The sequence below is a fragment of the Panthera leo genome, chromosome E2 (assembly GCF_018350215.1).
Source record: "Panthera leo isolate Ple1 chromosome E2, P.leo_Ple1_pat1.1, whole genome shotgun sequence".
Classification (NCBI taxonomy): Eukaryota; Metazoa; Chordata; class Mammalia; order Carnivora; family Felidae; genus Panthera; species Panthera leo.
The window spans coordinates 16,854,723-16,882,492 of NC_056693.1; the positions used below are offsets into that span (position 1 = coordinate 16,854,723).

Below are 27,770 nucleotides of genomic sequence, written 5' to 3' on the forward strand. Positions count from 1 at the left end.
ACAAGCAGGGGAGGGGGCAGAGAGAGAGAGAAAGAATCCTAAGCAGGCTCCATACTCAGCTCAGACTTGATGTGGGGCCTGACCCCAAAACCCTGGGATCATGACCTGAGATGAAATGAAGAGTCAGATGCCCAACTGACTGAGCCACCCAGGCACCCCTTTTCCTTTTTAAACTTCATGCTGAATAAAGAATAAATGTTGGTGCGAAGCTTTTCACCAAACATTACACCCACTGGTCTTTCTCATTATGAATTCTTTGATGTCAATTAAGGTGTATTACATGGTTAACATCCTTTCTACAAATGATAATAATAATGGTGAAGATATTGATACTAGTATTAAAATAGCATTTGCTAGATAGTTACTATATGTTAGTAACAATCCCACCCATTTTACATTTCTTAACTCATTTAATCCTTGCAGCAATCCAACACGCACATTAGTGTGTGTGTATATGTGTATGTATATTCACACACATATAAAATTACAAAGCAGCACTAACTTTTCTACAAGTATTGAAATATTTAGGTATTTGGTTGTGTGTGCACATATTTATAAACAAATATAGTTTTTAAAAAAAGGTCTGGAAGATTAAAAGACAAATTGGTATCAGTGGTTACAATGAGGGATATGGTTTACAAGGAGAAATACTGATCAGTTATTTTGATACTGAAACGTAATGTTTTTAAAGAAAACAAAACAAAATAAGATAGCACTAAATTTGTATTTAAAAGGCAATTTTTATAACTGTAAAATTTCAGTGAGCACCATTAAGTATGTCAGTAGTATTTAGCAAAATGATAATCTACCATAGAAAAGATTATGATACCATTAAAAATAATGATAAATAAATATTTATACTTACTGAAACAGTAGCATGATAGAAGCAGGTTATGGTACGGCATGCACATCAGATTACACTAAGAAAGCCTGGAAGGATATGTTGTAATAATATGAAAGTAGTAATTTCTGTTTGGAAGGCTTACAGATAATCTATTTATTTCCTTTGTGTGTTTTTTACAACATGAAAATATGAGTGTTACCAAAGGGAGAAAGAACAGAGCTGCCTTCAAAAACAAAGTTATAATTTTGCCAGGAATTAAAAGATAGCCTATTAACAGGACTTACAGTGTAGTATTGGTAGTACCAGATCTATAGGTCAGAGCAATAGAAAAGATGGCTCTAAAATGAAGCCAATATAAACACAAATGTATAACCAAGAAGCAGAATAAAACAATGGGGAGGAAAGAATTATTTAAGAAGTAGTTTGGGACAGAATCTTTTTTGGAGGGAAGGCAGGTATAATTTAAACCTTGAATTTACATTTTAGAATACATTTAACAAGTTATGTATAAAAGAAAATTACAAATATGTTAGAAAAACAATGTTAACAGTGTTATGGGTTAAACTATGTTGAAGCCCTAACCCCTGGCACTTGTGAATGTGATCCTACATGGAAATAAGGTCTTTGCAGATGTAATCAGTTAAGATAAGGTCATCGGGGTGTGCCCTAATCCAATAGGACTCATGTCCTGTATGAGTCTCCTCTTAAACAAGACAGAGACCAATATACATAGGGAGAATGCAATGTGAAGATGGAGGCAGAGACTGGAGTGATGCATTACACAACAAGGCATGTCAAACAAAGATTGTTGTTATCAGAAGGCAGGAGAGGGACATGGAACAGATTCTTCTTCAAAGTCCTCAGAAGGAACCAACCTTACCAACAACTTTAATTTTGGATTTCAAAGCTTCAAAACTGTGAGAGAATACATTTATGTTGTTTTAAGTCACCCAATTTTGAGGTACTTGATATTGTTATAGTAGCTCAAAAAACTACTACACTGCTTTATTTTTTTTTCCATTACCTATTTTTAAGATCTTATTATAAAGATTATGAACAGAGCTTATCTTTCACCCAGTATGAATTCCTTCATGGCGAATAAGGTCAGAACGACTACCAAAGGCCTTTCCACATTCCTTACAGTCAAAGGGTTTCTCACCAGTGTGAATTCTTTGATGTCTAGTAAGGTTTGAACCTTTATTAAAGGCCTTCCCACATTCATTACATTCATAAGGTTTTTCATCTGTATGGATTCTCTGATGTTGAATAAGTTCTGAGCTCTGAATAAAGGCCTTTCCACATTCCTTACATTCATAGAGTTTCTTGCCTGCATGAATTCTGTGATGGTTAGTAAGTGTTGAGGCACTACTAAAGGCCTTCCCACATTCCTTACATTCATAAGGTTTCTCACCAGTATGTATTCTCTGATGTTGAATAAGCCTTGAGTGTTGAGTAAAGGCTTTCCCACATTCTTTACATTCATAAGGTTTCTCACCAGTATGAATTCTCAGATGTGGAAAGAGCTGTGAACTCTTAGTAAAGGCTTTTCCACATACTTTACATTCATAGGGTTTCTCACCAGTGTGAATTCTCTGATGATCGTTGAGGTTTGAGCAATAATTAAAGGCTTTTCCACATTCCTTACATTCATAGGGTTTCTCACCAGTGTGAATCCTCTGATGTTGAGAAAAATATGAACTACAACTAAAAGCCTTGCCACATTCCTTACATTCATAGGGTTTTTCACCAGTATGAATCCTCTGATGTCGAGTAACAAGCGAGCCACGACTAAAGGACTTCCCACACTCTTTACATTTGTAGTTTTTTTCAGCAGAATGAGTTCTCTGATGTTGAATAAATTGTGAGTTCTGATTAAAGGCCTTTCCACATATCTTACATTCACAGGGTTTCTCTTCATTAACAGTTTTTTGATGTGGAGTGAGGAATGTGGGCTGAATAAAAGTGGGCATGTCTTCATGGGTAAATATTACTTGACTAAAATGTCTCTTCTTTAGAGATAATATCTTGGTCTCACACATGGATTCCAGATCTGAAAGAAAATCAAAATGTGTATGTTCATTTATCCTATCTTGGAAAAGATTAAAACTTCAAAAAAAGATTAAGGTAAAAATAATATCTAGGAAAGTAAATGCTTAAACAACTCTCAAATACAGCTAAGCAATTTTTAAAACTGATAACGAAAGCATGGACATTGAGGAGAGCCAACAGGAAATTCAAGAGGGTGATTAGGGAAATAAATAATCTCTATCTTGAAATACTGATGTGAATCAGAATCACTTGAAACTTCTGTAAATACACCCTGTTCAGGGCCACCCTCTATTATATACAGTGATTCTAAGCATATATACATGCTCATAAGCATATATCCCTTACACACAACATCATACTATATGTCTTGTAATTTGTGGACAGTTGTCTGTCCTGAATAAAAAGATTACTGAGAAGGGCACCTCGGTGGCTCAATCAGTTAAGCATCCGACTTTGGCTCAAGTCATGATCTCACGGTTCATGAGTTCAAGCCCCACATCAGGCCTTGCTGCTCTCAGCACCAAGCCTGCTTCGGATCCTCTGTCTCCCTCTCTCTCTATCCCTCCCCCACTCATGCTCTCTCTTTGAAAAATAAACAATTAAAAAAAAAGACTTGAGGAACAAATGTGTTGAAATGTATAAATGGGTGGAGGTGCAGTCAGAGACTGTGCAAAGGGTGTGCTGTTGCAAATTCACATTAGGGTATAGCCTACAGGAAGTCTAAGGTGCCGAATGATATAGGCAAGAATGGTAGGCAGGTGATAGAGCCTGATATATTGGGGATTCACTGAAACTAGTCTTGACCACTCATGACCACATAATCAAACCCCAATAAAAACTCAGAGCAAGGATTAAGGGAAGCTTCCTAGACTGTATGATGTACAAGGAAGGTGGCATACCTTGACTACATGGGCACAGAATTTCCTATGCTTGGTACCTCCTAGAATTTGCCCTATGTACCTTTTCAGCTGGCTGTTCACTGTCTCTTTTATATAAAATGGTAATCGTAAGTACAGTGCTTTTCATGAATTTATGAGTTGTTCTAGTGAATTATCAAACCTGAGGAGTTGTATGAAACTCTAAATTTACAGTCAGCCAGGCAGAAGTATGGGTAGCCTGGGGATCCCAGTTGCAACTGGTGTCTGAACTAAGGGCAATCTTGTTGGGTACCTTGCCCTTTAACCTGTGGAATCTGATGTTAATTCCAGGTAGTGTCAGAATTTAATTGAAGTGTAAGACAGCCATTTGATATCAGAGAATTTGTGAAAGCCACAATACTGAAATAATCCTGTTCATTTCATCCCAATTTCACTCTCAGAATGCCAATAATAGGCTCATAACTCCCTCAATTAGTAATGAAAGTAAAAGTCCCTTCTGATGGGAAAATTATGCACAAGGGAAAAGACCATATTACCAAAAGTGGGCAGTCCTCAGTATATTAACCCAACCAGATCATCCTAAAGTAAACAAGACCCAATCCCTACTACACAGAAGTTCCAATCATCTTTTCAGTATGTCATACTTAAAAATGAGCAGTAAGCCATTGTTTATAAGACATTTGAGAAATGTTTTTCAACATGAAAAGGAGCCTAAAACAGAACAAAGTATCTGTGAGGGAACAATCAATGCAAGGAACAGAAGAAAAGGTCAAAACATATAATGAATAACCTCAGAGAAATAAGAGAATTAAACAGGCATAAGATGCCAAACAAAGGAACACAAAGGAACACTAACATATACACACAAAGTTCTTAGAAATCAAAAATATAATCATGAAAAAGTATTTTTAAAAACCCCCAAATTCCTCTCTAAATTCTGTGCACAAAATTCTGGCTTCCTTTCTCAATTGACCTTGGAGAAATTACAGAGAATTTGGTTTTGTGGAACTGAGGCAAATTATGAAATATCTTAGGGAGACTGAAGACTTATACAAACTTGTGTGTGTTTGAGGATGGAGCTACTTGCCTAGATAGATGGTAACAGGAGGCAAGGAGAGGCTAGCCTGGTAGTAAAGTCTTTAAACTCTGATTTAGCCTTTCCCTGAACTTCCTTGGGACCACGGCAGCCTATGTCTTTACCACAGGAATTGATGGCAACTCTGCTCAAGTTGCTGAATAAGTAGGATAACCTAATGGCAAAGAAAAAAACCTGTGGATAGAAGAATATGGCTGATCACCTGCTCTCAGGCATATGCTCCTCTACCTCCTAAGCTATTAAAACCCCAAGAGCAGGGCACCTGGGTGGCTCAGTCAGTTGGGAGTCCAACTTCAGCTCAGGTCATGGTCTCACTGCTTGTGGGTTCAAGCCCCGTGTTGGGCTCTGCGCTGACAGCTCAGAGCCTGAAGCCTGCTTCAGATTCTGTGTCTCCCCCTCTTTCTGCCCCTCCCATGCTTGTGCTCTCTCTCTCTCTCTCTCTCAATAATGAATAAATGTTAACAAAAAAAAACCTTAAAGAAAAAAACCCAAGAGCTGGTGGATTACAAAAGGGAAAACATACTCTTCCGTAGATGCTGCTGCTTTGTAAATGTTGAAAGATCAAACCCTGATAAGAAGAATTACCTACAGGAGCAGTAGCAAATAAAAGTTATCACCAGTGAACCCTTAGGTCTTAGGGCTCATCATCCTGAGCTTATCTCCGCCCACTTCTTATATCTACCTAGAGGGACACAGACCTGGGTCTACCTCTTGGCCCTACCCCAGGCACACTGCCAGACAAGGTGATTGATAATCTCTTGGGAACATGGACTCACAGGTCAAAATGGCCATACAACAGAGGGTACAACTGTTGTTGAAATAAGACTACAAACTACCATGATCATCTTTGACAGATACAGAAAAAGTATAGGATGTGGCCAAGACCTATTTATGATAACTCTGAGCAAATCAGCCCTGCAAAGTAATAGCTGTAACTTGGTAAAAGTTATGAAAGAGAGAGGGAGACACAGAACTTGAAGCAGGCTCCAGGCTCTGAGCTGTCAGCACAGAGCCCAATGTGGGGCTCAAACCCACAAACCACGAGATCATGACCTGAGCCAAAGTTGGACGCTCAACCAACTGGGCCACCCAGGCACCCCTGAAGAAACTTCAGATATGGTCCCATTAGATCAGGAAAAAGAAATGTTACCACTACCAATGTTACCAATTAAGGCAGTCCCAGCTATTATTATAAGCAAAGAAATAATAAGTATGAGGATTAGAAGTGATAAATCTAATAATATGATGATCTAACTAGAAAAACCTTAATATGATGATGATGTAACTAGAAAAATCAAGAGAATAAAAAACTGCCAGACATTAAAGATCAACTTATAAAAATCAATAGTATTTTGAGTAACATCAGCAAGATGATGGAATAATAAGTGCTAGGTTCTCCTGACCCCCATAATAAACACATCAACTCAATACCAATACATAGATAAGTTCCCTTCGTGAGAAATCAAGAAACTAAGAGAATCCTACATACTAGGCAAGTGTGAAGCCAGACATATTAAAACTAGTAGGAAAGCTGGAGAAACCCTCTCTCACCATGATCCCCGTACTGGCATAGCGCCATAAAACTGGGAGGAAACCTCCAGCTTCCAACTTCTCCCTGAATACAAAAAAAAGTTGGAATGCAGTCAATGACTCAACTTTTCTAAGTGATGCCTAACTGACCATTCTGGAGCCTTGATTAGACCTGTTATACCCTAGACTCCTGAGGACTACAGAGAACAAAAGCACTGGTTTGAACTAGTATGCAGGCACTCACCACAGCTCCTTTCCCTGCTCAATACAGAGTGAATGGGAGAGAAACTTCAGCTCTCAGCTTCTCCCTGGGGAAGGTAAGAGGTGGACTGTGTGTCAAACATTCCAACTTTTCTAGGGTTTGACTAAGGTACTGGCTTCTATCTCACCAGTCTTGGAGTGCTGATGGAACCCGGCAGATTCAAGATGTCTGAGAGCCACCAAGAATTAAGAAGGTAGTTTGAACTAGTATACAAACTTATCATAGCTCCTCCTCCTGGCCTAGTGCAGAACGAATGGATAGAAAACTTTAGCTCCCACCATCTCCTTGAAGATGAGCTGGACAATGCAACAATTTTCTAACTTCTCTGGGAGCTACCCAAGGTACTGACTTCAATCTCACCTATCTCTATCTCAGAGTGCAGATGGGACCTGGCAAACAGTGGGCCCCTGGGACTACAGAAAACAAAGGGGCAATTTGAACTAGCATGGAAGCACCACAGCTCTTCTCCTACTTTAGTACATAGCGAGTGGGAGAAAAAACAAAGCTCCCAGTTTTCAAATGTTCCAAATTTCGGGGGATTACTTAGGGCCTGGCTTCTGTCTTGGAGCTGATGGAACCGGGCATATTCTAGACACCTGGGAGCCATTGAGAACAAAGATGGGGATTTGAACCATCTTTGCATGTAACACCTGCATGTAAACATTTGCCATAGCCCTTCCCCCCATTCCAGAGCAAAGCTAGCAGGCAAAACATTCCAGCTCCCACATTTTCTCTGGAGAGGGAAAGAAACTGGACCACACATCCAATGTTCTAATTTCTTTAGATGCTATATGAGGAATTGGTGCTTGTTTCAGAGCACTGATGGGACCTGGCATACTCTAGACACCTGGGGGTCGCTAATAAGGACAGTGGTTTGGATTAGCATAAAAGTTTGAGGGGCTGACAGAAGCTCTGACTGGTGAAGGTCTTCTCTTGTGTGAGGCTAATACATAATAAATGGGGCAAGTGGCATTTTTTTTTAACATGTAGATATCAACACAAAGAATCAAGGAAAATGAAGAAACAGGGAAACACAATCCAAACAAAGAAACAAAGCTCCAGAAAATTACCCTAATGAAATATAAGTAGAGGAATTACCTGACAGGGAATTTTAAATAAACGTCATAAAAATGATCAATGAGCTCAGGAGAACAATGTATGATGAAAGTGAGAATTCCAATGAGACAAAATATGAGAAATAATAAGAAAATCCTGGAGCTGAAGAATGTAAAAACTGAACTGAAAATTTTAATAGATGTAGTCAACAACAGACTAGAGCAAGCAGAAGAATCAGTGAACTCAAAGACACATTTTTTTGAAATTATCCAATCAAAGGAGCAGAAAGAAAAGAGAATAGAAAAGAGTAAAGAAAGCTTAAGGTTCTTATGAAACACCAAGGAATGGTCTAATATACACATTATGGGAATTCTAGAGGCAGAAGTGAGTAAGAACAAGAAAACTTACTCAAATTAGTAATGGATGAAAACTTCCCAAATCTGGGGAAGGAAACAGACATGCAGACTCAGGAAGTCAAAGTATTCCAAAAGAAATCCATACTGAGACACATTATGTCACACTGAGACATCATTATAATGTCTTTGTCAATAGTCAAAGGCAGGGGCGCCTGGGTGGCTCAGTCGGTTAAGCATCCAACTTCAGCTCAGGTCATGATCTTGTGGTCCGTGAGTTCGAGCCCCGTGTCAGGCTCTGGGCTGATGGCTCAGAGCCTGGAGCCTGCTTCCGATTCTGTGTCTCCCTCTCTCTCTGCCCCTTCCCCGTTCATGTTCTGTCTCTCTCTGTCTCAAAAATAAATAAACGTTAAAAAAAAAAATTTTTTTTAAATAGTCAAAGGCAAAAGGGGCACCTGGCTGGCTCAGTTGGAAGAGCGTATGACTCTTGATCTCAGGGTCATGAGTTGGAGTCCCATGTTATGTGTAGAGATTAAAATAAATAAAAACTTCAAAGGCAGGGGGACCTGGATGAAATTTAAGAAGACTAAAATCACACCAAGTATCTTTTCTGACTATGGTCAATGAAATTAGAAATCAACAGCAGAATGAAAACTGGAAAATCCACAAATATGTAGAAATTAAACAACACTTCTGAACAAGCGATAGGTCAACAAGAAATAGAGAAATTAGAAAATATCTTGAGAGACAAAAACAAGATGAAGAAAAAGTAGTAATGAAGAGGGAAGAGTATAGTCCTACATTCAAAAATAAGATCACAAATATATGACCTAATTTATGCCTCAAGGAACAAACTAAACCCAAAGTTGGCAGAAGGAAGAAAATGATAAAGATTAGTGGATATAAATGAAATAGAATAGAAAAACAAGAAAGACCAATGAAATAGTTGGTTTATTGAAATAAATAAATAAAATTGATAAACTTTTAGACGAAGAAAAAAGAGGAGTCTCAAATAAATAAAATCAGAAATGAAAAAGGAAACACTATAACTAATGTTACAGAAATAAAAGGGTCCATAAGAGGCTACTATGAATAATTATATACCATGAAACTGGATAACCTGGAAAAAAATGGATAAATTCCTAGATACATACAATCTACCATGACTGAATCATGAAGATACAGCAAGTCTGAATATACCCATAACTAGTAAGAACATTGGCTCACAATAAAAAAAACTTTCAGGGCACCTGGGTGGCTCAGTCAGTTAAGCGTCCAACTCTTGATTCCAGCTCAGGTCATGTCTCACGGTGGTGAGATCCAGCCCCAAGTTGGGATCCATGCTGAGCCTGGAGCCTGCTTGAGATTCTCTTTCTCCCTCTCCCTCTGCCCCTCCCCTGCTCGTGCATGCAGCACACACTCTCTCTCTTTCCTCTCTCTCTCAAAAAAAATTCTCTCAACAAAGAAAAGCCCAGGACCAGATGGCTTCATTGGTGAAGTCTACCAAACATTTAAATAATAATAATGTCAACCTAGGGAGTGGGGGAGAGGTACCAATCCTAAAACTCCTACAAAAAAACTGAAAAGCAGGGAACACTTCCAAACTATTTTTGTTTTTGAGAGAAAGAGAAAGTGCACGTGTGCACACACGTAGCGGAGGGGCAGAGGGAGAGAGGCAGAATCCCAAGCAAGCTCCACTCTGGGGCTCGCTCCCATGACCCTGAGATCATGACTTGACCTGAAATCAAGAGTCAGATGCTCAACCAAGTGAGCCACTAGGCTCAAAACTCATTTTATGGGGGTGCCTGCATGGCTCGGTTGGTTAAGCCTCCAACTTTGGCTCAGGTCATGATCTCACAGCTTGAGAATTTGAGCCTCACAATGGGCTCTGTGCTGACAGAGCCTGGAGCCTGCTTTGGATTGTGTCTCCCTCTCTCTCTCTGCCCCTCCCCTGCTCGCACTCTGTCTCTCTCAAAAATAAACATTAAAAAATATATTTTTTTAAATAAAGAGGAAAAAGAAAAACATTCATTTTATGAAGCCAGCATTACCCTCATGCCAAAGCCAGACATAGAAACCATTAAAAAAAGAAAATGACAGGCCAATTCCTAATGAATATTGATGCAAAAATTCTCAAGAAAATACTAGTAAACCGAATTCAACAGCACATTAAAAGGATCATACACCATGACCAAGTGGAATTTATTCCTGGGATGTAAAGATGATCCAACATACAAAAATCAATTAATGTGATACCTGAGACTGAAGGATAAAAATCAAATGATCATCTCAACAGATGCAGAAAACTAATTTGATAAAATTCAACACCCTTTCATTAAAAAACTCTCAGCAAACTACTAGAAGGATATTACCTCAACATAATGAAGACCATATATAAAAAGTACACACCTAATATTATATTCAATGATGAAAAACTGAATGCTTTTCCTCTAAGATCATGAAGGCAAAGATGCCCACTCTTGCCACTTCTATATCCGGCATATAGAAAACTCTATGAAGACTCCACATAAAAACTGTTAGAATTAATAAACAAATTAGGTTTTCAGTTTGCAGTTGCAGGAAATGAGTTGCAGGAAAAATGAGCTGTGTTTCTTTACACTAACAATATTCTGAAAAGGAAATTAGAAAAACAATACTATTTATAATGGATTAAAAGGACTAATATACTTAGGAACACACTTAACTAAGGAGGTGAGAGACTTGTACATTGAAAACTGTGAAACACTGATGGAAGAAATTAAAGATACACAAGATAAATGTTAAGATATTCTGTGTTCATGGATTGGGAAAATACTGTAAAAATGTCCATACTCCCCAAATTATCTACAGATTCAATGCAATCCCTGTAAAAATCCCAATGGCATTTTCTATAGTAATAGAACAAACAATTCAATGAGCCAAAATAATCTTTAGACAGTACAACAAAGCTGGAGGCAACACATTTCCTGATTCCAAAATAGATTATAAAGCTGCAGCAGTTAAAACAGTACGGTACCGGCACAAAGACATTCACATAGCCAAAAGAACAGAATAAATTCACATATACACAATTAATATATAACAAACGTGCAAGACTACATAACAGAGAAGGGTAAGTCTTAAAAAATGATGATGGGAGAAGCACCTGCTGGCTCAGTCAGTTAAGCATATGACTCTTGGTTTTGGCTCAGGTCATGATCTCAAGGTTTCATGAGTTTGAGCCCCATGTCCAGCTCTGTGCTGACAGTGTGGAGCCTGCTTGGGATTCTCTGTCTCCCTCTCTCTCTGCCTCTCTCCCACTTATACTCTGTCTCTCTCAAAATAAGCTTAAAAAGAATGATGATGGGAAAATGGAACATCCACATGCAAAAAAAAGAAATTGGACTCTTACCTTATATCATACAGAAAAATCAACTCAAAATGTATTAAAGACTTAAATATAAGACCTGACATTGTAAAACTTCTACAAGAACACATAGGGGAAAAGTTTCATGACACCGGTCTTAGTGATGATTTCCGAATATGGCATCAAAAGCACAGGTAACAAAAGCAAAAATAGACATACAGGACTAGGACTACATCAAATTTAAAATCTTACACATAGCAAAGAATCAACAGAATGAAAAGACAATCTATGGAATGGGAGAAAACATTTGCCAACCATATATATGATAAGGGGTTAATGTCTAAAATAGGTAGGAATAAAACCTAATAACCTAATTTAAAAAATTAGTAGGGTGCCTGGGTGGCTCAGTTGGCTAAGCATCCAATTTCAGCTCAGGTCATGATCTCATGGTTCATGAGTTCGAGCCGTGCATTTGGCTATGCTCTGACAGTGCAGAGCCTGCCTGGGATTCCCTATCTCCCTCTCTGCCCACCCCTGACTTGCTCACTTTCTCTCTCTCAAGATAAATAAACTTTAAAAATTAAGTAAGTAAATAAATAAGAACGTGAATAGAAGTTTCTCCAAAGAAACCATACAAATAGCCAAGAAGTGAATGAAAGATGCTCAATATCGCTAATCATTACAGAAAAATAAATCAAAACCATGATGAAACATTACCTATTACGGTTAGGACAGCTGTCATTAAAAAAAAAAGGGGGGGCAAGTAACTGTTGGTGAAGATGCTAAGAAATTGGAACTCTTGTACACTACTGGTGGGAATGCAAAATGGTGTAGCCACTATGGAAAACAGTATGGAGGTTCTTCAAAAAATTAAAAATAGAACTATTATATGATCCATCAATCCCACTTCTGGGTATTTATCCAAAAGAATTGAAATCAAGATCTTGAAGAGATATTAGCACTCATGTGTTCATTGCAGCACTACTCATAATAGTCAAGATGAAAACAACCTAAATCCATAGATAGATGAGTGGATAAAGAAAATGTGGCATATATGTACAATGGAATATTATTCAGCCTTAAAAAGAAGGAAATCTTGCCATATGTGACAACATGGATGAACCCTGAAGACACTATGCTACATGAAATAAGGCAGTCACAGGACAAATACTGCATTATTTGACTTATATGAGGTATCTAAAAAGAGCAAAACTCATAGAAGCAAAGAGTAGAATGGTGGTTGCCAGGGGCTGGGCTGAGAGGGAAATGAGCAGTTGTTAATCAACAAATATAAAGTTTTAACGATGCAAGGCAAATAAGTTCTAGAGATCTACTATATAATGCTGTGCCTATAGTTAACAATACTATACTATACACTTAAAAATCTGTTAAGAGGGTAGATCTCATGTTAAGTGATCTTATCACAATAAAATTTAAGAAGAAAGGGGTGGGGAAAGCAGTTGAAAAATTTATATCCTACAAGCAGCTTGAGGCTGCATACTGCTCCACATTCTCATCTATTCATCTTCAGACTTAAATGTTTGTCCATGTTGCAGGTGTCATAATGGTATCCTACTGCAGTTTTAATTTGCATTTCCCTGATAACTAACAAAATTAAATTCATTTTCACATGTTAAAGAAAAACTAATAGTATTTCTCTGCACCAACAATACTAATTAGAAAATTGTACACGCTCACAATAGCAATACAGCGTGTTTTAAAAATTTAGAAAGTAACTGAACAAAAAACAAAAAATTGCTAGGAACAACAGATTGCAAATGATGTGTTTGGTTAAAAGACAGCCTGAAGGTTACAGATTATCCTGTAGGACAATAACTAGTTTTTATATCCCAGTTAGTGATGTTATTCCTGCATTCTTTCTTTCCATGACAATATGAACTCCATTTCTCCCAAATAATGAACTAAATAAATCCTTCAAATGTGTTTATCATATATTTATGAAAGAGTCATATTAAACTTCTGAAAAGTTATAACTTTTTTTTTCAGTTTATTTATTTGAGAGAGAGACGGGGAGAGGGAGAGAGCGCATACACGCATGTGTAAGCAGGGTAAGGGCAGAGGCAGAGGGAGAGAGAGAATCCCAAGCAGGTTCCACACTCAGCCTGGAGCCCAATGTGGAACTCAATCTGACAACTGTGAGATCATGACCTGAGCCAATACCAAGTCAGATACTTAACCGACTGAGTCACCTAGATGCCCTGAAAAGTTATATTTTTGAAAAGTTTTGAAAATGTTATACTCTGGAGGCACCTGGGTGGTTCTCAGTTGAGAGTCTGACTCTTGGTATTGGCTCAGGTCATGATCTCACAGTCTGTGGAGTTGAACCTTGGGTCAGGCTCCATGCTGACAGTGTAGAGCCTGCTTGGGTTCATTCTCTCTCTCTTTCTGCCCTTTCTCTGCTCATGCAGGTGTGTGTTCTCTCTCAAAATAAATAAATAAACATAAAAATAAAAAAGAAAATGTTATTCTCTTAAAATTTTGAAGATCCCACTGAGATGTCCAAATGGACTTAACCGCAGGATGCAATAAAACATGTGACTTGAGAAGTATTCCTCATAGGTTAAGTCCCAGCAGTCTTCCTTTCTTGGCTGTCTCAGTAAATCCCAAGCAGCAATAAAATTCTACTTTCATTCACTTTCTCTCCACTACACCCTCCTTAGTGTGTCCTGGGCTTTTTTTGGGGCCAAATCCAGTTTGGTTCTGGTTTGTGTGAAGCTGGTACATTATAGTGATTAGGAATCTGATATTATGGTGGTATCTATATGGATAATGGACATCTGTTTCAGTTATCTGGGGATCCCTTCATTCTCTGTTGAGATGACAGAAGATCTGGATTGTTATCTTCCCTTTGAGTCTGTTTGTAATATCTTGTGCCTCCTAGAAAGGAAAAAAAATCTTGGGGGGGGGGGTGGTGGCTGGGTGGCTCAGTCAGTTAAACGTTCGACTCTTGGTTTCAGTTCAGGTCATGATCTCACACTTTGTAAGATCAAGTCCTACATCAGACTCCGTGCTGACGGTGCAGAGCCTGCTTAGGATTTTCTCTCTCTCCCTCTTTCTCTGCCTCTCCCCGGCTCACTATCTTTCTCTCAAAATAAATAAATAAACTTTAAAAAATTAAAAAAAACCCCGATTTGTGAGTTCTTTAGTTCTTCATTAATGTATCTTGTGGCTAAATTGTAAAACTAAAGTCGTATCTATAACTTTTTTGTTGTTTTTTCCTATAACATTTTTTGAGATATAACTGACATAAAAACTTTTACCTGACAAAAAAAATAAGTTTTAAATACTTTCCTATTTCCAGAAGGTATTAATAAACTTAACTGTGAAGGCTCTTAAAGGAGTTCACACCAAGACCATATGCAACCAAAGAAAAAAAATAAAATAAACTGCATTTTGTCAAAATTAAAAACTTTTGTGCTTCAAAGGACAAAATCAAGAGGGTGAAAACACACTCACTAAATGGGGGAAAATAGTCACAAATCATATACTGTTAAGAGACCTGTATTTAGAATATATAATTAACAGAAAACTCAATAATAAAAAGGCAAACAACCCAATTAAAACATGGATAAAATCATTACCCTACATCTCATTCACCTGAACAAAGGCCTCTCGTCAGCTCTCTTTCAACCATCCAGGGCTCTTTTCCTTGTTCCAATAAGGAAATCACAGCTGGCTTAGAATTGGAAAGTCCTGATCACAAGAAAAGACATGGGACATGGTTATGCTGTGGGTGTCCCAGAAATCAGATCCAGTCCCTTGGTGAGAAGAAAGAGATGCCACTGTAGGAAGGACCGAAAAAAGATGAAGGTGAAGCTTCAGCCCACTGGAGCTGCTCATTTCCAATTCTTCTATTCCATTCCAACTCAAACCATTCCTTAAGGAACAGGGAGCAGAAATTTAGCTGGCTACTTGAAACAAATAATTCACAATGGAGAAAGGAGACATTCCTGAGGACAGACTCTGAATTTTGGGGGATAGTTATCCTTACCCACTGAAACCAGGTTGCTGAAATTCTCCAACATCACTTCTTTGTATAAATTCATCTGACCAGAGTCCAGGCATTCCCATTCCTCCTGAGAGAAGTTTATAGAAACATCCCTGAACATCATTGATCCCTGAAACAACAAACACGCTTTCACAGTAGAAGAAGATAAGAAAAAGATGGTAGTAGGGATGGTGGTAGAGGGCTCTACAAAAAGGAACAGAGATTGTTAATCAAATTGAAGGGGCCAGAACTCTATTAGATCAGTAGAAAACATATGTCTTGTATACAGAGGAATATATCTAGGAACGTACAAGTAAAATTTTCCAATGACATGAAATAGCAAAAATACAGCTCAATGCTTGATGCCTGGCTATAGTGAAATGTACGTAAATGTGAATTCCTTCTCTTTCCATATTTTCCTTTTAAGACCTCAAATAAGGAACTGTGTGATGAATTTTAAAACACTTTAAAGTTTCAGAATCAGGGAAAAAAAGAACTTTCTAAAATTTCCAGGAAGAAAAAAAACCAGAATTTTCCAAAACTTCCAGGAAGAAAATATGGATTATAAAAAAAATTTTGAGGAATCAAAATCACAGTGGACTTTAAAAAAAATTTTTTAATGTTTATTTATTTTTGAGACAATGCAAGAGGCAGAGTACAAGCAGCAGAAGGGCAGACAGAGAGAGACACAGAATCCAAAGTGGGCTCCAGGCTCCAAGCTGTCAGCAGAGAGCCCGACGCGGGGCTCGAACTCACGAGCCATGAGATTGTGACCTGAGCCGAAGTTGGATGCTTAACCGACTGAGCCACTCAGGTGCCCCAGAGTGGACTTTTAAAAAGCACCACTTGAAGTAAGAAAAAAAAGTGACTCCTTTAATATTACAAAGGAAAATGAATTCTGGCCTTGAATTCTATACCCAGTCAAAGCTAAAGTGAAGATTATATACCAAGCAAGATTAAAAACCAAGCTAGTGTGAAGATTAAGTCAACACAATTATAGATTGGCAGGAAAAGACAAAATTATCTCCTATGTAGCTTTTCATTTTAGAACTTTAAAAATGTTTATTTATTTATTTTTGAGAGAGAATGGTGGGGGGGGGGGAGGGGGGACAGAAAGAGGAGACAGAAAGAATCCCAAGCAGGCTCCATGCTGTCATCATAGGGCCTGATGCAGAGCTCGATCTCACAAACCATGAGATCATGACCTGAGCTGAAATCAACACTCAGACACTTAACCGACTGAGCTACCCAGATGCCCCTCTCCTATGCAGCTTTTTAAAAGAAGCTGCTGGCCTATGTGCTCCATCAGAACTGCAGAGTAAATTAAGAAAAAGAAAAATACTATATTCAGAAATTACAGAACATGAAAATACATGACAAAGTCCCAAGTATAACTGTGAAAGGCAAGTCATAGGACAATATCTGGCAGCAGAACTAGAGAGCAACATCTAGGAACAGGAGGATAGAGGACTATGGGAAACATATCTCCAAAGAAAACTAAAGAACTAATGTTAGATCACATGAAAAATATTTTTGATAGGCAACTGAAAGCAATGTTGGTAGATTTGGGGGAAAAATAGCAACACACATATGGAATGAGACAAATAAAGGAACAAAGCAGTTTACCCTAAGAAAACTGTAAAAGTTGTACTAAAAAGAATCTAGCCTCTAGTATACTACTTGGCTCAGATTAATAATATCTGTGAGGTGCTGATAACATGAATATCAATGATTTAAAGAAAAAATGTGTGGCACAAAAACACTCAGATCAATGGAACAGAATAGAGAACCCAGAAATGGACCCACAAACATATGGCCAACTAATCTTTGACAAAGCAGGAAAGAATATCCAATGGAATAAAGACTGTCTCTTCAGCAAATGGTGCTGGGAAAACTGGACAGCGACATGCAGAAAAATGAACCTGGACCACTTTCTTACACCATACACAAAAGTAAACTCAAAATAGGTGAAAGACCTAAACCTAAGACAGGAAGCCATCAACATCCTCGAGGAGAAAGCAGGCAAAAACCTCTTTGACCTCGGTCACAGCAGCTTCTTACTCAACATGTCTCCGGAGGCAAGGGAAACAAAAGCAAAAATGAACTACTGGGACCTCATCAAAATAAAAACCTTCTTCACAGCGAAGGAAACAACCAGCAAAACTAAAAGGCAACTGACAGAATGGGAGAAGATATTTGCAAACGACATATCAGATAAAAGGTTAACATCCAATATCTGTAGAGAGCTTATCAAACTTAACACCCAAAAAACAAATAATCCAGTGAAGAAATGGGCACAAGACATGAATAGACACTTCTCCAAAGAAGACATCCAGATGGCCAACTGACACATGAAAAAATGCTCAACATCACTCATCACCCAGGAAATACAAATCAAAACCACAATGAGATACCACCTCACACCTGTCAGAATGGCTCACATTAACAACTCAGGCAAAAACAGATGTTGGCGAGGATGCAGAGAAAGAGGATCTCTTTTGCACTGCTGGTGGGAATGCAAGCTGGTGCAGCCACTCTGGAAAACAGTATGGAGGTTCCTCAAAAAATTAAAATAGAACTACCCTATGACCCAGTGATTGCACTGCTAGGTATTTATCCAAGGGATACAGGTATGCTGTTTCGAAGGGGCACCCAATGTTTATAGCAGCACTATCAGCAATAGCCAAAGTATGGAAAGAGCCCAAATGTCCATCGATGGATGAATGGATAAAGATGTGGTGTGTGTATATATATATAGTGTGTATATATAGTGTGTATATATATATATATATATATATATATATATATATATATAGTGTGTGTGTGTGTGCGCGCACACACACACACACACACACACACACACAATGGAGTATTACTCGGCAATCAAAAAGAATGAAATCTTGCCATTTGCAACTACGTGGATGGAACTAGAGGGTATTATGTTAGGCAAAATTAGTCAGAGAAAGACAAATATCATTACTTCACTCATATGAGGACTTAAAGACACAGAGGAACAAAAGGGAAGGGAAGCAAAAATAATATAAAAACAGGAAGGGGAACAAAACATAAGAGACTCTTAAATATGGAGAACAAACAGAGGGTTACTGGAGGGATTGTGGGAGGGGGGACAGGCTAAATGGGTAAGGGGCATTAAAGAATCTACTCCTGAAATCATCGTTGCACTATATGCTAAACAACTTGGATGTAAATTTAAAAAGAATACAATTCAGAAACAGCAAAATGGTAGAGAGGCATAGGGCAAGGTATGGGAGGGAGGGCCATATCTGGAGAGGATCTTAAGGATTTGCTTAACCAAATGGCTGAAATGAAAAGTTTTTCAGTAATATTAATATTGCCATAAATTTTGCCACCAGTAAAATTATAAAAATTAAAGAATATATGTTAGTAGGGAATAACTTTTTTTTTAGTATTTATTTTGAGAGAGAGCACATGCATGCAGTGGTGTGGGGGGAGAAAGAATCCCAAACAGGCTCTGGTCTGCTAGCACAGAACCCAACTTGGTGCTAGGTACCACGAACCGCAAGATCATGACCCGAGCTGAAATCAAGAGTCAGACACTCAACTGACTGAGCCATCCAGGCACCCCAATAGGGAGTCATTTAACAGTCATAAGAGAACTGTAATTTTCAAGAAGTTTAAGTTATACTCTTCTCTAAGATAGTGATACCTTATTAATTTTTACTATGTTTATGTATTTTTGAGAGAGAGCAAGCAGGGGAGGGGCAGAAAGAGAGGGAGATAGAGGATCTGAAGCAGGCTTCATGCTGACAGCAAAGAGCCCAACTTGGGGCTCAAACTCATAAACCTTGAGATCCTGACCTGAGCTGAAGTTGGACATTTAACTGACTGAGCCACCCAGGTGCCCTAAGATAGTGATATTTTAAATTAACATTTAATCAATTTTGCGTTTTAAAAATTCAAGAATTTTTTTAATGTTTATTACAATTTTTGAGAGAGTGTGAGCAGGGGAGGGGCAGAGAGAGAGGGAGGACAGAGGGTTCAAATGGGCTCTGTGCTGACAGCAGAGAACACGATGTGGGGCTCAGACCCATGAACTGTGAGATCATGACCTGAGCTGAAGTTGGACACAAACTGACCCACCCAGGCACCCCAAAATTCAAGAAATTTTAAGACAGTGAAAAATGGCTGGGCTTTGTCCCAGTACCCAATCTCATTCTCCTCAGGTGGGACCCTCAATTTTTTTTGTTTCTCTTGTTTTTTTCTATATTTCTAATTAATATTCCTGCGTTCCTGTTTTTAATAGATGTTTTCTGGGGACTTTCTTGAGGTAACTGTGGATTGACTTTCCCATATCACATTCCTTGTTTCCTGGTCCTGCAAAAGAGTTGTATCACAGTTTTTCTTTATTTTTTAAATCTTTTTCTATAATTTATTTATTTTTTATAATTTACATCCAAGTTAGTTAGCATATATTGCAACAATGATTTCAGGGTAGATTCTTTAATGCCCCTTACCCATTTAGCTCACCCCCCCCCCACAACCCCTCCAGCAACGCTGTTTGTTCTCTATATTTAACAGTCTTTTATATTTTGTCCCCTTTCCTGTTTTTATATTATTTTTGCTTCCCTTCCCTTATATTCATCTGTTTTGTATCTTAAAGTCCTCATATGAGTGAAGTCATGATATTTGTCCTTCTCTGACTAGTTTCGCTTAGCATAATACCCTCTAGTTCCATCCATGTAGTTGCAAGAGGCAAGATTTCATTGTTTTTTTTTACATTTATTTATTTGTAGAGACAGAGAGGGACAGAGCATGAGTGGGGGAGGGGCAGAGAGAGAATGAGACACAGAATCTGAAGCAGGCTCCAGGCTCTGAGCAAGCGTTCAGCAGAGTTCAATGTGGGGCTCAAACCCACAAACCGTGAGATCGTGACCCGAGCCGATGCCAGATGCTCAACCAAATGAGCCACCCAGGCGCCCCTGGATTTCATTCTTTTTTGACTGCCGAGTAATACTCCATTGTGTGTATATATACATATATGTATATATATATATATATATATATATATATATATATATATACACTATATATATATACATACACACACACTAGATATGTATACACACTACATATATATACACGCTATATTATATATATACACACACACACACACACACACACATATATATATATATATATATATATATATATATATATATACACACACACCACATCTTTATCCATTCATCCATCGATGGACATTTGGGCTCTTTCCATACTTTGGCTATTGCTGATAGTGCTGCTATAAACATTGGGTGCCCCTTCGAAACAGCATACCTGTATCCCTTGGATAAATACCTAGCAGTGCAATCACTGGGTCATAGGGTAGTTCTATTTTAATTTTTTGAGGAACCTCCATACTGTTTTCCAGAGTGGCTGCACCAGCTTGCATTCCCACCAGCAGTGCAAAAGAGATCCTCTTTCTCTGCGTCCTCGCCAACATCTGTTTTTGCCTGAGTTGTTAATGTGAGCCATTCTGACAGGTGTGAGGTGGTATCTCATTGTGGTTTTGATTTGTATTTCCTGGGTGATGAGTGATGTTGAGCATTTTTTCATGTGTCAGTTGGCCATCTGGATGTCTTCTTTGGAGAAGTGTCTATTCATGTCTTGTGCCCATTTCTTCACTGGATTATTTGTTTTTTGGGTGTTAAGTTTGATAAGCTCTCTACAGATATTGGATGTTAACCTTTTATCTGATATGTCGTTTGCAAATATCTTCTCCCATTCTGTCAGTTGCCTTTTAGTTTTGCTGGTTGTTTCCTTCGCTGTGAAGAAGGTTTTTATTTTGATGAGGTCCCAGTAGTTCATTTTTGCTTTTGTTTCCCTTGCCTCCGGAGACATGTTGAGTAAGAAGCTGCTGTGACCGAGGTCAAAGAGGTTTTTGCCTGCTTTCTCCTCGAGGATGTTGATGGCTTCCTGTCTTAGGTTTAGGTCTTTCACCTATTTTGAGTTTACTTTTGTGTATGGTGTAAGAAAGTGGTCCAGGTTCATTTTTCTGCATGTCGCTGTCCAGTTTTCCCAGCACCATTTGCTGAAGAGACAGTCTTTATTCCATTGGATATTCTTTCCTGCTTTGTCAAAGATTAGTTGGCCATATGTTTGTGGGTCCATTTCTGGGTTCTCTATTCTGTTCCATTGATCTGAGTGTCTGTTTTGTGCCAGTACCATACTGTCTTGAGGATTACAGCTTTGTAATACAGCTTGAAGTCTGGGATTGTGATGCCTCCTACTAGACTATATTCTTTATAATAAAACTGTGGTCATAAATATAATACTTTGCTGACTTCTATGAATCATTCTAATCAATTACTGTACCTGAGTGAGGATCATGGGAATGTCTCAATTTGTGGTCTGCTGGGCAGAAGTGCAGTGCCTTGGGGATACCCAAGACTTGGAGCTGCTATCTCAAATAGGGCAGTCTTGTAAGACTGAGCCTCTAAACCTGTGGGGTTCTGTGTTAACTCTGGGTAATTAGTGTCAGAATTCAATTAAATTGTAGGACACTCAGTTGGTGTCCAAAAACTGGCGGTTATTGGAAAATGATACACATTTCCATCCCATAGGAGAATTTAGGTTACTTCTCCTTCATCTTAGACCAACCAAGGGGGGTCCTTTAGACTCCAGGATCCAAAATGGAATGATGAGACTGTTTAGAAGAATTTTTGTTGTGTTTTCTAGAGTTTAGAGGGCAAAGACTGTTTTGGACCAGATGTAGACCCAATGGAGGGACAATGTGTCCCCCAACAAAGCTGTAGATCACAGACTGCCCAAGTATAAGACAGGTATTATTAAGCAGCCATTTCAAGGAGATGTGTTGCCCACATCACAGGGAAGTACAATTAGAGATTTCCAGCAGGAATTTCTCCCAAAATCCCACAAAAGTACCCCATAGAAAATGAGTCAGTGCTAAACATCCATAAAAGGAAGAGACACCAAGATCAAAACAATAGCACCACTAAAGTAAGACTTTTCTCCTTACCTCCTATTCCCTACCCATTGCAACCTCATAGGAGCCAGAAACTGCCTACTGGGTGGGAGAAAAGAAATTTAGGTTAAAGAAACGAAGAAGTTTAGCATATGCCCTTTTTCACACTGCAAGCTTCTAGCTTACAGCAAGGCTGAACTCAAAGAAAAGGCTTTAAATGAAACTTACATATTATTACATTCAACTGGAGATTGTAATTAGCAAAGTGAGACTGACCTTGTCACTGAAAACAACTTGGTAAAGGATACCAAGGAGTGATCAAATCAATTATAGGGACTGCACAAGTTTTTGACCAGGGCAACAACAACAACAAAAATTAGCACACTGAGACAGTTGAGAGTAGAAATTATGAAAAAAGAATTATTTTGCTTACTTCCCGCGGAGTCCTGCTTATTTCAAAGTTATGGTTATAAGCTGATTTGGTTTTCCAGGTACACATTCATATCATCTGCATAGTGATAATCTTATATCCTCTTTTCTAATTTTTAACCTACTTTTTTCTCTTGTTAAAGTGCTTTGGTTAATAACAAGAGAACAACGTTAAATAACACTGGTGATGGTGTATATCCTTGTCTTTTTTCTGATTTTACTAGGAATAGTTCAAATATTTCCTGATTAAACATTAGGTTAAAAAAATAAGGGTGCCTGTCTGGCTTAGTCAGTACAGCATGCAACTTTTGATCTGGGGGTTGTAGGTTCAAGCCCCACATTGGGTGTAGAAATTACTTAAAAATAAAATCTTAAAAAAAAGTTATCTTGGGGCGCCTGGGTGGCGCAGTCGGCTAAGCGTCCGACTTCAGCCAGGTCACGATCTCACGGTCCGTGAGTTCGAGCCCCGCGTCAGGCTCTGGGCTGATGGCTCGGAGCCTGGAGCCTGTTTCCGATTCTGTGTCTCCCTCTCTCTCTGCCCCTCCCCTGTTCATGCTCTGTCTCTCTCTGTGCCAAAAATAAATAAAAAAACGTTGAAAAAAAAAAATTTTTTAAAAAAATAAAAAAAAAAAAAAAAAAAAAGTTATCTTTCTATATTATTCTACCACCCTAGAGTTATTCCCATTAATAATGGGCAACAATCTTCACTAGAGAAATAGCAAGCATAATTAGAGGCTGATGGGAGAGGGTAACCTGATATTCTGGGTTTTGGCACAGGAGAATGGATTGAAAATACTCAGCCATCTTCTAAAGAAACTCAGATACAAAGGTCTTAAACTGAATAGATTTTGGGCAATGGATTCTTAACCTGATTTCCTTTGCCTCTGTACCAAACACACATATTTAAAAAATTGAGAGTAGACCCACCTAGTTCCAAATTTATACTTCAAGAAAACTCTACATACTGAGTTCTCTACTTCAGTACATCCTAATTTTCACATAAGAGAATCATAAGGTGAATGGATAGCCTTATGATTTATAGAGTTCCCCAAGATTAGAAGTGTTAAAATACAACAGAATAAACATATTTTTACTACCAGCTGGGGAAAGGATCCTAAAACTCTAGCTATCTGACATGCCCTCCACCCCTCCTGAGACCAGGCAAGGTTTTTTTGCTTAACAGTGCTTTGATTTGAACTATATGTAACAACTCTCAAAACCAGAAAGAGATTAAGAGACAAAAAAAAGGTAATGATAAGAAATTTCAACCTAAGTTTAATTAGAGCCTGAGAAGGGAGAAGAAAGAGATAATAAGGCAGGGGCAATCTTTGAAGGTGGCTGAGAATTTTCTTAATAAACTAATAAAAATCACCTATTCACAAATTCAAAAAATGCTACAAATTCCAAGCAGATACAAGTTTTAAAAGGCACATTTAGACACATTACACTAAAATTACAGAAAACCAAAAACTGGGAAAAAGTCTTAAAAACAGCCAGAGGAAGAAAAGCCAAAATACCTTCAAAGGAGAGAAAAGCTAGAATAATTAAGACTGTGGTATTGTGATAGAGCAAAAGAAGAAGGAGGACAAACAGTGTATGTCCCACGTACATAAGAACACTGGATATTTATATATATTTGGATATATCTGAAATGAGAACATAATGGACTAATATATGGTACTGAGAGAGCTAGAGAAGAATTCATAAGGGGGAAAAGAACCACAGGCTCCACTTTATGCCATATACAAAAGCCAGAGGTGCATTAAATGTATAAATAGGAGAGGCAAAACCTTTTTTTAAAGATTTTACACCCAACTCACAGCCCCAAGATCGAGAGCCACACGTCCCACTGACTAAGCCAGCCAGGCACCCCAGAAAGGCAAAGCTTATAGCTTTAAGCATAAATATAAAAGAATATTTGCATAACCCTGGGACAAGAAAGGATTTCTTAAAATACAAAAAGCACCAACCATAAAGAAAAAAATTGATAAATTTGACTATGTTAAAGTTAGGACTTCTTTTCATAAAACCACCTTAAAGGAAGTGTTAAAACAATCTAAATAGTAGTAAAATATAATCCATGAAGGACCCATATCCACATTATATGAAGAACTCCTATGAATCAACAAGAGATAATCCAAGAGCAAAAATAGGTAAAAGATTCTAATCAGGCAGGTCACAAAAGAAGAAACCCTAATAACCAATAAACATATGAAACAGTGTTTCATCTCATTATTAATCATGGGAGTCCAATTTCAAATCTGTGTGTGTATGTGTAAATATTTAAAGATTTCAAAGTCTGACATAACTGATCTGAAAAAAAAGGACCAGAACTCATTCATACAAAGAAATAAATATCTTTGAAAAATAGTATTCACAAAGACAATCTGACAACACAGGAGAATGACACTTTTTAGTGAAAATGTAGGACATAATATGGTAAATGAAGTATAATTTGATTTTGTAAAAATAATAAAAATTCATCAAAATATTAACTAGTTATTTGAGTGATTACATTTTATTTTTTCTTGGTAATTCTGTTGTTTTCAAAATCTCTACAGTAATCATGCTTTTATTTTAAAATCATAATATTGAATTTATAAAGAAGAAAACAACAAACACAAGTAGAGCCATTTTCCAAATAAGTGAATGTTAAGTATTTGGTGCTGTTGGGCTTTAATACCAGGCTGGACTATCTTTTCCTCTAATAGGGAAATTACAGCGATTTATAATCAAATGGCATAACTTTATTAAACATTTAACTTTCAAAAGAAAGAAAGCAAAGAGGAAACCTCAACACACCTTGGACATTGCTTGAAGAAGTTCATTTTGCATTCTTTCCTTCTCTTCTGCACCTGGATAAGGGTAGAACTGAGAGAGGAAAAATTGTAAAACACCAGGTTTTCCTTGTTTCCCAAACTAGTCTGGTCAGAGGTCAGCTCAAGCCCCAACCCCAGCACCCAACACACAGGGAATGGAGATCAGAGGAGAATAAGGCATCCTGCCCAACCCCGGTGTGTCAGGAAAAAGCTGAGGTCACTGCTGTCAAGGGACTATAATCTGACTAAACTTCACAGAGGTTCCCCGGGGACAGAGTTCTGGAGTTACAATCTTACACATGGAAGGAGCCCCATAACCAGACACATTGCCGCCACACACTGGGCATGGTCATACTTAAATCAACGGGATACGCAGCCCACAGCCGCACACACAGAGCCCACAGGGTAACACAGTTATAATCACATTCCCATCACTGAACACATAACAGTTACTCTCGTACAGTCGCAGGGTCGCAGTCATACATCACCATAGGGACACACGCAGCAGCAACCCCACAATGATAGACAACCGATATCTGCACACAGGTCTCAGTGTCACAATCTCACAGACGATCCCACAACCTCCCCTTTTCATGCAGCTCCGCTCGCACAGACAGAAGGACCCAATTCCGTACCTGCCTCCGGTCTCCTCAACTTAGGCCTTTCGGGTCTCCCGGGGTTGCAACCTGCATAGCTGAGCCCGTTCCCCCGGGACCCACGGACCCTCACCTCATGGATCTAACGGTCCCGCCAGACGTGACGAAACGTTCGAGTTCCTGCGAGAAGAGCGACCGGCTACCCGGCCCTCTGGGAAATGTGGTCCAAAGCTGGACCCACAGCCAATTCCTCTCGGCGCCCTGCCTGGCCCCTCCCGAAACGACTGTAACTGCAATTCTCGGCGTCTAGCCGAGTCTCAGGGTTGAGAGGCACTGTAGCTTGACAGGCTCCAGCCGGCCCTCGAGCGCGCACCTGGCCCGCGCCCCTCCCTCATACAGGAAACGCAGACTGCGTTCTGGCCGGAAGTTGAATCGGGCCGCGAAGCCTTCTGGGAGGTGTTGTTGTGCTCAGAAACGTCCGTTGGGAGGCGGGCGCGAAGGGATGGTTCAGCCTTGCCGGCGCCTGGCCCGGACCTTTCTTGTGGGTCGCTTTCACCCAGCCTCCCACATACTGCGCTGTGGATGCGCATTCGGGCGTTTCCAGCAGGTGACGCTACCGCGTCCCCGCAGCGGGGCATGGGGGAGGGGTTTGAGGTGTCTGGGCTGCTCAGTTGCTTTGCTCACGGGGCGGGGCCTCTGAGGAGGCCCTGCGCGTCTGGAGTGGCAGCGGTGCAAAGTGCTCGGGGTTGGGAGTACGCGCCTGTCTGGTGGTTGGAGTTATTGGAACAAGAAACTGTGGTGGGAGTCAGTGTGTGTGTGTGTGTGTGTGTGTGTGTGTGTGAGGGACTGTGGTGATGTGTGTGAGAGTAAGGGGGCGTGGTTGCGTGTGAGTGTAATGGAGTAATTGTGATGGGATATATGATTGTGGTGTTGTGTTTGTGGTTGTGTGTGGCGGTAGGGTGTTTGTGTGGTTCTCGGAGAAGGTCGATGGTGAGGTGTTTGTGATGTGTAGTGGTTCTTGTCTTATTTGAGTTGACTTCGGTGTAGCGTTTGTCATGGTTGGTAACTGCTTGGAAAAAAAATCTGTATAAATTTTTTTTGTATTTGGTTTTAAGCAGTCCTCCCTGCCCGTTGGCGACTCCTTAGTCTCCTTTGCTGTCTTTTTTCCCCTGGAAGTTCTTGGCGCTTTTCTGCTGCTTTCCAGTTTTCCTGTCGACCTTTTCCAGGTTCATTATCTCAACATCATATGGCTTGCTTCTTATCATATGTATAATTTAGCTATTGTTATGATAATAATGCTGCCTAACAAACTACCCCTAAACTCAGTGACGTACTACAGCAAGCATTTATTCTCATGATCACCTGTTCACAGGTTTTCTGTGTTGAGTTTACTTAGGCTGGGGTTGGCTGGACTGCAGTATGGATTTAGATCTGCTCCACATGTGTTCTTTCTGCTGCTCAGGCTAAAAGGACAGTGGTTACCATGACATGTTCTCCTCATCATGAATCACCAGAGCCCAAGACAGATCATACAAA

At 39.1% G+C, this 27,770-nt stretch overlaps 2 protein-coding genes across 14 annotated transcripts in view; one reads left to right on the forward strand and one right to left on the reverse strand.

The window, feature by feature from the left end:
* ZNF829 (zinc finger protein 829) lies at positions 1-26,935 on the reverse strand. Of its 13 annotated transcripts, none has more exons than XM_042920136.1 (5): positions 26,368-26,852; positions 25,622-25,690; positions 15,427-15,553; positions 15,033-15,128; positions 1-2,894 (listed from the first exon to the last, which is right to left on the reverse strand). In XM_042920136.1, the coding sequence occupies exons 2-5, from the start codon at positions 25,652-25,654 to the stop codon at positions 1,915-1,917; spliced, it is 1,236 nt and encodes a 411-aa protein (XP_042776070.1). In that variant the 5' UTR covers positions 25,655-25,690; positions 26,368-26,852; the 3' UTR covers positions 1-1,914. The 13 variants fall into 13 exon arrangements, with proteins under 13 accessions (XP_042776070.1, XP_042776069.1, XP_042776068.1 ...); XM_042920135.1 differs by having other exon boundaries at positions 26,274-26,852; XM_042920134.1 differs by lacking the exon at positions 26,368-26,852 and adding an exon at positions 25,936-26,261.
* The window catches only part of LOC122207717, an 84,971-nt gene continuing 83,886 nt past the window's right edge, over positions 26,686-27,770 (forward strand). Inside the window, exon 1 of the mRNA XM_042917903.1 lies at positions 26,686-26,841. Coding sequence (XP_042773837.1) covers positions 26,737-26,841 — 105 coding nt within the window. The 5' untranslated portion in view covers positions 26,686-26,736. The remainder of the gene's footprint in view (positions 26,842-27,770) is intronic.

Coding starts and splice junctions, on each gene's coding strand:
- ZNF829 (XM_042920134.1), bottom strand. CDS start 25,965: ATGTGTCTGGTTATGGGGCTCCTTCCATGT. Junction 25,691..25,935: donor TTATGGGGCTCCTTCCATGT/GTAAGATTGTAA, acceptor TTCCTCTCTCAG/TTCTACCCTTATCCAGGTGC. Junction 15,129..15,426: donor CAGCAACCTGGTTTCAGTGG/GTAAGGATAACT, acceptor TCTTGTGATCAG/GACTTTCCAATTCTAAGCCA.